A 10676-nucleotide genomic window follows, 5' to 3' on the forward strand; every position below is an offset into this window, starting at 1 on the left:
TGTTACTGTTATTTAAGTAGATACAAGAAGGAAGAGACATGAACTCACTTGTAAAATACACTTCTACATCTTTAAATTTTAAGAATTACTTTTTCTTTGTGGTACATAATAGATAACATCACATTTTTTTTTTTCCTATTTGGGAGGCCATTTGTCCCAACATAATTTATTGGGTAATACCAAATTCCTTTAATTTGTTGGAAATCGATAATTTACATCTAGATTCTCATGTACTGAAGCTTCCTGGCATACTTCATTTTGATTCACTGATGATACATTTCCACGTAGAGCAATACTGTAATTTTAAATGTTGTTACTTCATTTTTTTTTGTTTTTTTTTTTTTTGTTTGTTTGTTTTTTGTTTTGCTTTGGCGGAACCGGGGATTGAACTTAGCCCCTTGCACTTGCCAGAGAAGCGCTTATTCCACTGAGCCATCTCTCCGCCCCCCCTTTTTTTTTTACTTCTTTTGATATACTCAGATAGTCACTCTTATTTTTTGTCCTGTTTTGTTGTGTGTGTGGTGCTGGGGATCAAGCCCAGGGTCTTGTGCATGCAACTCAAGAGGTCCAACACTGAGCCACATCCCAGCCCCAGTTACTCACATGTTGTCTCACTTCTTTTTCAAAAGCCCTTTTGGATATTATTGAAAGGTTTTCTTTGGATATTGTTGAAAGGTTTTCTTTGGATATTGTTGAAAGGTTTTCTTTGGATATTATTGAAAGGTTTGCTTTCACATGAAGATTAAAAGCAACCTAATTATTATGACTTTCAAAAACGTCTGCTAGATTTGTATTGCTAATACTGACTTGAGCCTCTGAATTTTGTCGTGCTATTGTTCGTGTACATTGTTCAAATATTGAGTAGAGATTTGCTGAATTTCGTAGTGTTCATTCTTCACACAGAACCAGATGTCATTCATTTATGTTAGATCTTTTATGTCTTTCTTCAAATTAAAGTTTTTCTCACTACAATTTTAATATGTGTATCAGGCTTATTTGTTAGTTCTACAGTTTATGCTATTATGGTAAATGGGAGTTTTGCTATTACATGTGTAGTTGATTCATGTTATGATATGCATAGACTGCTGATTTCATACACCCAATCACCTTTCCGCTTTCTCATTACCACCAACACTTTATTGAATGTCTGTATATTTTAAGATACATAATAATACCAAGCCCTCTCTGTGTCAGGGACTTTCAGCTGCCCACTAATATCTGATTTGCCCTTCTTTATTGTAAACTTTAGTATAACATACGGTATATCACAGCTGTCTTTAGAGCCCAGGTAACAACAGCTTTGATGGTTCAAGCAGCCAGCAGGAGGAAGGCTCTTGGGAAGGCCAATGGGTTTGCTATTGTGAGTGCTGAGCTGCAGAAGCAGGTCAATCTCTGCACTCCCTTGCACTTGTGCTCTTCTCAATCTGGGAGCGGCTACTCTGGTCTTTCCAAAAAGCAGTAAGGATGTGGCTAGGCAAGATGGTGATAGGCCAGCCCACTCCTGAGGAAGAAAATCATATAAAATCGTGTTTTGTGCTAAAACACCACTTGTCCTGAGGGATTCAAGGATAGGCCGCCATCAGAAAACTGACTGGTGTAATTAACTACACTAATAGACCTCGAGGAAAATTCACCTAGTTTTATTGATCAGTGGGCTTAAAGAGGATTTGCTGGATCACCATATCAATTTCTTTACAAAATCATTTAAAATCAAAACTAAAGGAAACTTCCTTAACTCGGTGAAGGTAAAATATCTCATATACACAGCAAATGCTATGCTTAGTGGAGAATCTCTGGATGTACTTAGGAGCAAGAATAAGCACTGATACACTGTCATAATTACAATTGAGAAGACATCAGAGGTTCTGACCTCAAATAAATTAATAGGTACAAAAACATTAAAGGAAACTGTCACTCTTTAGAGTGTATATTGTATGGCTAGAAAAATTTTTCTGCAATATATTAGCTTTGATGAGAGAACTAGGTAAAAGTCTGCCTTACAGTTAACAGTAGTATTTCTGTAAGACAACTGCAACCAATCAGAAAAATAAAAGAAAATGTCACCTATAACAGCAACACATACCACAAAGTATTTAGGAATTGCCTAACAGAAAACATGCATGATCGCTATGGAAATTTTGGCCCAAAAGTACAAGGAATAGACTGCATACTATTCTTTGTCTATTTCTTCTATATTATTTTCTCCATAGCCAATATCATTCAAGTACTCTGTTTGATTTGTTTCTATACTTATTGCCTGTCCCTTCAGTGAGAATGCAGGTTACTTAAGAACAGACAGTTTGGGCTGAAGAAAGAAAGACTCACCATGGGGTTTCTCAGAATGGAATCAACTAAATACAGAGGTAATTGGAAGAAAGGGAGGGACATTCAATATGAAACCAAAATAAATCAGAAGCGAGAGACTTGTAGATTAAACAAAACACAGACATAGGACTTTATAAAATGATAAGCCACCCTATAGGACTGCCTGTGAGTTTTCTGATGTTGGGATTGGGATTAGGACCAGAGCAGAAACTTCTCTTCCCAGGAAGGTCCACTAAGCAATGGAGAGATGACAAAAGTGTGGCAAACTCAGCCGACACAGGATAGACCTGGAACTGGGTCCCTCACCCCTTTTGACTTCTTGCAAACAGAGGCCACTGCAGCCTGGCAACACACTTCACTAGTGCACACACAGGGACTGCTTTTCTTCCTCTTTCCTTTTTATTTCCTTTTCTTTTTCTTTCTCTGTTAAGCACCATAAATGCTGACTGGAACCTCTAGTGACAAGATTAGGGACCAGCCATAGCACTGAGGGTTACTATTGAAATAACACAACTCCTCTTAACAAATGACTTGTGCAAGAGAGGGACTTGAACCATCTAGCAGCATCCAGGACAAGTACTTCTGAACCCTTCAACAACTGACCAGCAGAACAAGCACCCTTGGGCCAGGAACTCAGAAAACCCCTCCGACATGCAATCTTCATGGAGTGCAAGGACAAAGAGGAGGAAACACACACTCCCCCACCCTGTGACAAACTGTGCAAGTACCCTTGGGCCAGGAAGCCAGCACTCCCTCGGACTTGGGACCACCAGTGTGGGACAAGGAGGGCACAGTGAGAGAAGCCAGTGGTGTGGAATGGAGCAGGTTGCATAAGGTCCAGGAGGGTCCAACTGTACATGGGACTGAGATCAGTCTTGGGCCTTGGACTGTCTCTGCAGAGCCCACAGCAACCAGAAGAGCAATGAAGAGACAAGCATGGTAGGGAGTAGTGTGGGGGACATTCAGAAACCTGCTGGCTAAAGACTGAGCACAGGTCCAAGACCTGGGGGACAAGATCAGCACCAACATCCAATATAGCGCTAATCTTATTGCAGGATTGATGGGATGCTTATATGGACACTACTACAGAAGAGTGAACCAGAGGAATGTTATTGCTTTCTTTGTATGTGTGCCTCCTTTTTATGGTCTAGTTGTGCTTTTGCTGTTTTTGGTTGTTTTAGGTTTATACATATATTTTTGTTATATTCTATTCATCTTTCTCTCCTCAACTATCTCTCTGTATCTTTGGATATCTTCATGTAAGTGATCATAGCCCCTACGCGTTCACGTTTACTTCAATAATTTTTGTTTTCTCCTTCATCTTTTCTCTTCTGCCCTCTTCTCAGCTTCTCAAAGACTGCTCCATCATCTTTTGTGCTTCAGCTTTGCCTTGACTAGATTTCTCTTTATTTCTCTCTTACTCTCTGTTTTATACCTTTCACCTCTTACAGAATGAAATCAGCCTAGTATGGGGAAACTCAATGCATACAAGTTCCTGATTTACGTTGAGTTTTTTATATATATAACCATAGATCTTGTCACTATGGTTAAAGATTCCAAATCAAAAGTTACCACCGTCCACCAGATTCTCAGGCCATGTGTGAAGATAATTACTTTTTCTAATTGCAATACCTTAGCCAGGATGCTACACTTGCAGTTAGTTGTTCTTCCTACCGTAGCAATACTGTGATTATTGGGAATGATAAACATCACCATTGTCCAGTACCAATAGATTGGGGGCTGAGCCCAATAAATGCCAACATCTCATCCTTAATAAACTGGGAAGGTAGAACCTTGGGACAGACACAAAAACCAAGAACCTCCTACACACAGAAACCACCTCTGAAGAACAGGTATTTCCTAAAGAAGCTTCAATAATAGTGATAAAGCTGTCTACAATAAGAAATACACAGACATCAACACAGGAAAAAATGTAATTAAATTTGAAAATAGAAAAAAGACAAGAGCACAGAATCAAAACATGACCCCAGACCTCCACACAAGCCCATACAACTTAAGTCCAATGGACAAGGAGGTGGAAAAAAAAATGGAGGCTATCTGAAATTTCTGAAATGATGGTAGCATAAGTTCACAAATAGTTGCATGAGACTATAGAGAATATAAGATCAGAAATGATCTCCTAGGTATGAAAAGAGATGATGATCACAACGAAAAGCTTACTCAGCAAGTCTAGAGGAGACAGATAAAAAACCAGAGGAATGTAGGAAAATATTGGAAACCACGAATGTTCAACACAAGAAACAAATGTAATCTATGAAACAGATTCAAATTGATATCCAAAAAATTAAAAATTCCATTCATAATTTGCAAAATTGCCTGAAAGAAATGAAAGTGAAGGCAGAATTTCAGACCCAAAAGAAAGGATTGCAGCTAGAAGTCACAAAAAGAAAGAACTCTTATAAGTAGCAAGGGAACCATTAAAAATGATCCAATACCTTCAAGATGATGCAGCGAATAATATAAGACCAGTTGGAGTCAATGAAAAGCGAGGAGCCATCACAAATGACATAAAAAAACTGTTCACAGGAGTAATGGTAGAAAACTTTCAAAGTATGGGAAATAATTTGACGTACAGTAAGGGAGGCATGCAGTATTCTAATTAGCTATGATCAAAATAAATCTGTACCAAGGAATACAATAATGAAGACTCCAGCAAGTCAGCACAAGAACAGAACACTAAAAGCTGTTAGAGAAAGGGGAAAAATCGCTTATAAAGGAAACTCAATCATAATTACAACAGAACTTTCAACACAAACCCTTAAGACAAGAACTTAGAGTAAAGTATTCCAAGTTCTGAGAAAAAATAACTTCCAGACTAGATTAAGGTGCCCTGTAAAACTGTCTTTCAGAATTAATGGAGAAATAAGAAATTTCCATAACAAATAACAGCTGAAGAAATTCATTACCACCAAAGTAGATCTATAATGTGTTCTGAAAGATACTGTAGAGAGAGATAATAATGTGAATGAACACAAGAAAAAATCAGAATGGTTTTCAGTCTCACTTCAAACTCAAGCAAAATTATTGGAGAACTTACAGGAGAATTAGAAAAACTACTCAAAAATATATAAGAAATTTGGGCTGGGGAGATAGCTCGGTGACATAAGTGCCTGCCTGGCAAGTACAAAGTCCTGAGTTTGATAGTGCAGAAAAAAAAATGATTTTGCCCATCTTATCTGATAGACTGCATACTATGTATGTAGACTAACTACACAACTAAAATACTTTTTAGAATACAAAAATTGAATTGCGTGATGCAACAGCAAGCAGAAAACAAAAGTGATTTCACAGTCCATAAACATCCCTTCATAGGTTAATAACATGTGTTAGAGTTACTACAGATACATTAAAAAAGAAAAGATTATTTAATAAATGAACCACTGCATAGAAAAGTTAACACTGAATCTGCATTTAGCAGTGTATGCAAAAATAGATGTTAGTGTGCTAAAAAAAGAACATGAAAGGAGTAAGTTAAAACTTAATTAAAGAGGCCAGGGAGATAGCTCAGCTGCATAAGTGCCTGCCTAGCAAGTGCAAGGTCCTGAGCTCAAGCCCCAGTACAACAAAATAAATAAAATCTAATTAAATAAAATATAACATTTACTGGCCTAGAAACAGAAGCATATTAGAGAAAAAAGCAAAACAAAAGCACAATCATAAAATAAAAATACGTTGATTTAAATTACAACAAGATGAAGGATTTCCATTGTTCAACTAAGGAGCTTATGGATAAAAGGGGTATAGCTTCCTTCCTTCCTTCCTTCCTTCCTTCCTTCCTTCCTTCCTTCCTTCCTTCCTTCCTTCCTTCCGTCACTTTTCTTTGAACTCAGGACCTTTGCACTGAACTATATCCCTACTTATTCTTTTGTTTTTGATGCAGGGTCTTCCTAACTGACTACAATGCCCCAGCTGGACTCGAACTTGGGATTCTCCAGTCTCAGCTTCCCACTGCTGAGATTACAGACTCTTACCACCATCTCTGGTTTTCTACGGATAAAGTTAATTGAGAGGTGATGGATTGGAAATATGTATTTGCAATGGCTCTAACAGAGCAGGACTAATATCTACAGTATACACAGCAACAAGGAAATGGCAGAAAGCCCAAATGGAGAACTGGCAACAGAAAAGAAGATGCCATATGGAGCAGTAGAAACCCAAATGCTTAACAATCTGATTCACACAGGAAATGCTTATTATGCCTACTGTGAGACACACATGCACATAGACAGTTGGAGTGCATCAGTGAACTAGTTAAACAGCCCTGTGGTCTGGGGTGAAGGTAGGAGGCAGGTGATTTAAAGTAAGTTATTGGTAAAGTGTGTCAGGAAAGATGGATTCTTAGGACAAAGCAAAGTGAGGGCTATGGCAGTGGAGGCCAAGGAGGAAGTTCCCTTTAACGAATGGGGCAGTTGTGTAAATCCCATTGAAAAGATGTCAGCTGGGTGGAGTTATCATGAACTGTGATGGAGACCCCGATGACTGGACAGTTTATGATGAAGGCAGGAGACAATCAGGAATGCACTGAGTAGCTCCCGCTCCATAATGAAGCTAGCAAAATAAAATCATGTCGGGGCCAGCGAGATAGGTCGGCAGCCTAAAGCACCGCTTAGGCAAGTCCAGGGACTGCAGTTCAATCCCTGGCACCACATGCCACTCCAGGACAGGCTGAGCTGGCCAGAGTCTGGGTGTGGTGGCTCACGCCTGTAATCCCAGCACTGGGGAGGCTGAAAGCAGGAGGGTCGCCACGGGTTTGAGCTGCATGGTGAGAGCCTGCAACACCCAAATACATTAAAAATAAAATAAAATAATGTCACATCTCTTAGCCTGGAAACATTCAAACCAGGTCAAATATTGGTGAGGTTGTACACATGAGAAGAACCGTTGTGCACAGCAGTGCCAAGTTTAAGATCATTCACCCAAGCATTATCTGTGACCTCACAACTAGAGTCCTGTGTACACAGCCAGAAGGAATTTTCATACAGGGGTTTAGCGCCTACAGAAAATGGTGGTTAGAACATTGCGAACGCCCTGACTGAGTATGAACAATAGTAGTAGATTTTAAACTGCACCGTTACATAGAAAAACACATATGTAATGTGACACTTAACAATATTATGAATTTAAATACATACACATTTTCCTATGTAATTGAAAAATTGAACTCTTTAGAATAGGTGCCCTCAAAGGAAGGAAGAAACAGGTTCAAAGAATGAGATTAAGAAAAGAGCTAATTTTTGAAAAGAAATGAAAGGCCTTGTGAAAGAGAAAAATTTCCAGAAAGAGTACTGTCAGCAGATTAGCTCTGTGCCTGAGACTTCTAAAAATAACTTGTTTTCAGTGTTCTAAATCTCAACTTACACTGCCTTTATATGCTTCCTAAAAGACAACTAACATAGAAATGGCCACATCAATACATCACTCAATCAGTTGAAATTCACTTAACACTTTTAAGGAACTAGGAACTGAATATTGTAAAATCCAGTCATTGTTCTCTGGAAGCTTACAGTGTAGCTCACAAATAGAATCAAGGTGCATTTCAACAGGAGAGACTTTTGGCTTTTTTAAAAAAATATGTTTTATATGGTAGCAAGGCACGGAGGACCGGGCTCTGAAAACAACAACATCTTAGGGGAAAGAATATATCCCTCATCTTCTTTGTCTGGAATATCTATCTTTGGACTGTTGGGAGGATGGAAGTGTTCTTTTGAGTCTTTATCCTGTTTTACTGAACTTTCCTAATACTTTCTGTAAGGCACCGATCACATCCTTGTTCCTCAAACTGTAGATTAAGGGATTAAGCATTGGGGTCACTATGGCGTAGAAGAGGGCAACCATCTTCTCCTGCTGTGCGGCGGAGCCACCCACGGGTCTCATGTAGGTGAAGATGGCTGTGCCGAAGCACAAGGACACCACGGTGAGGTGGGAGGTGCAGGTCCCAAAGGCTTTGCTGCGTCCCTGAGAAGAGCGAATGTGAAGGATGGCGGCAACGATGCGAGCGTAAGAGAACAGGACCAGAACACAGGGCAGCATGATCACCAGGAATCCTGAGAGGGCCACCATGACCTTGTTAAAGGAGATGTCCACACAGGCCAGCCTCAGCACGGCCAGCATCTCACAGGCAAAGTGATTAATGACGCTGTGACACAGCGGTAACTGGAAGATAAAGATTGTCTGCATCAGCGAATTCGTGAAGCCGGCCACCAGGCAGCCAGCAGCCAGGCCAAGGCACAGCCCTCCATGCATGATGATTCTGTAGCGCAGTGGGTGGCACACGGCCACGTAGCGGTCATAGGCCATGGTGCCCAGCAGGAAGAACTCTGTGCTGCCCATGGCTAGGGAGACGAAGAGCTGGAGCACACAGCTGCGGAAGGAGATGGACTTCCGGGATGACAGGAAGTGAGAGAGCATCTGTGGGACGGTGCTGTTGGTGTAAGAGATGTCCACAAGCGACAGGACGCTGAGGAAAAAGTACATGGGCGTGTGGAGCCTGCTGTCCAGCCCGATGAGGACGAGGATGAGGAAGTTTCCCGCCACAGTCAGGAGATACATGGCCAGGAACAGGATGAAGAGGGCGACCTGAGTGTGCCAGTCACTCGACAGGCCCAGCAGGGTGAAGCCACTCACTCGTGTTTGGTTGTCCCATGAGCCTCTAAGGACCGAGCCCAAGTAATCCATCACTCAATAGCAGAGTCTAGCCACACCTGAACCCTTTCTTTCGCCTCCTCTAAGCAAGGAAGATGTTATTAGAATGTCCGGACATTTGAGGGTAAAAGATTAACTATAAATCTTGACTTTCTTCTAGATACCCAATGCCTAACCATGGGGTTTGTTCACTTCTTTGTTGGAAACCAGTTTTCTTCTACTTACACCTCAGAATCCACAATGAATTACTCAGCAGTGACCCCAGTCTCATCAAAGTTTACTTCTCATCTTTGGCATCTCTAATTATGAACACCTTGTGTTCCATTTCCCTTCTTTTATAATCAGAAATTGGGGATGTCAACTGACAAAATAGAAAATTCAATAGATTTTTTTAAGATAGCTCAACAGCATAAGCGCCTGCCCTGCCCAGAAAGCACAAGTTTGATCCCTCGTACTGCAAAATAAATAAATAAATAAATAAATAAGGCACGAAATGTACAAAATTACCTTTTAGAAAAACAGAACACTAAAATCTGAGTGACCATGTTCAGTCTTAACAGAAGCACAAATAAGAAGAATGGAGAAGAATTCACCCAAGGAAGAGGAGAATTCACCCAAGGAAGAGGAGAATTCACCCAATTCATGTTCGTCCTCCTTCAGTAGCATGGTAGAGAGTGGTCTGCAGTAGGGGAAAAAAAATGAAGTTGAACATTACCTTTACCTCTCCTCTGATAAATGATGTGAACTCCAACACGCAATGCAGACATTAATTTGTTACCTAACGGATAGTGAGAGTCCTGCTGTCCTTCCTTGCTGACCCTTCTTGTGTGTATCCCGAACAGGGATGGGCTTGGAGGCCAGGATGCAATGAGAACGAACCCATCAAAATCACTGCTGCATTTCTCGGTCTCATTACTCCTTTCATTCTTATTTCAAATGTATCTGACCCTGTTCTTCATTTGGAGCACTTTGTCTTTCCTGTCTTTGAGCTGTTCTCCCTTGACTGTGACTCCTGCGATAGTTTGCTTTCTCTGGTTCCCGAATTTTCTAATCTCCATGATGTGCTGGTATTTCAGAATATTCAAGGGGTCTGTGTTCAGAAAAGCACTTTGGAAATCTGAATCATCTTGGGTTTTCACTTCACTGAAATCACAAGGGATTTCTAAAAGCCTCACAGACTGGACAAAGTTTACTCTCGGTTTCTCACTCTGTACCTCTAATTACTCTGCACAGTAGACAGGTGACATGGGACCCACACAGCTGTCATGGCCAGATATATGATCTGCCTGCCATCTTTGATCAGGCCCTGTCACTGAAAATGATGAAGATTAGACTTTGTGTTGAATGTCTTCATAACTGCAAGGGCCTCAAAACTGCATAAAGAGCAATAAGGTGCTGGACTTTCACTTCTGGCCACAGACAAAAGTCTGTAGCCCTGTGCACAGGGATCCTTCCCTCATGTGTGAATAGTCCATGTCAATAAATCATGCTACCCAAAGATAACTTGCAACATACAAGGGGAGGTGTTCCTGAGTTCTTCAGCAGTTACTCCAGCACTTCAAATGATGAGCAAGTCATACTGTAATATTTCCAGCAAAAATGGGATACTTACTGTTTTAATCCTTAATGAGGAAGGAAAACTTGAAGTATGAAATCATCAGTAGGGAGTCTCTGACACTGCAGATACA

The 10676-nt window shown here is 40.5% G+C and overlaps 1 protein-coding gene across 1 annotated transcript; it reads right to left on the bottom strand.

Moving 5' to 3' along the window:
• Nucleotides 1-8058: 8058 nt before the first annotated feature.
• LOC101566921 (olfactory receptor-like protein OLF3) lies at nt 8059-9021 on the bottom strand. The gene has a single exon (XM_004629098.1). The coding sequence runs from the start codon at nt 9019-9021 to the stop codon at nt 8059-8061; it is 963 nt and encodes a 320-aa protein (XP_004629155.1).
• Between the last annotated feature and the right edge of the window lie 1655 nt (nt 9022-10676).

Source organism: Octodon degus, unplaced genomic scaffold (assembly GCF_000260255.1).
Source record: "Octodon degus isolate 3935 unplaced genomic scaffold, OctDeg1.0 scaffold00027, whole genome shotgun sequence".
Taxonomy (NCBI): domain Eukaryota; kingdom Metazoa; phylum Chordata; class Mammalia; order Rodentia; family Octodontidae; genus Octodon; species Octodon degus.

What these genes read in the sequence shown, in the direction of transcription:
- LOC101566921 (XM_004629098.1), bottom strand. Translation starts at nt 9,021, where the DNA reads ATGGATTACTTGGGCTCGGTCCTTAGAGGCTCATGGGACAACCAAACA.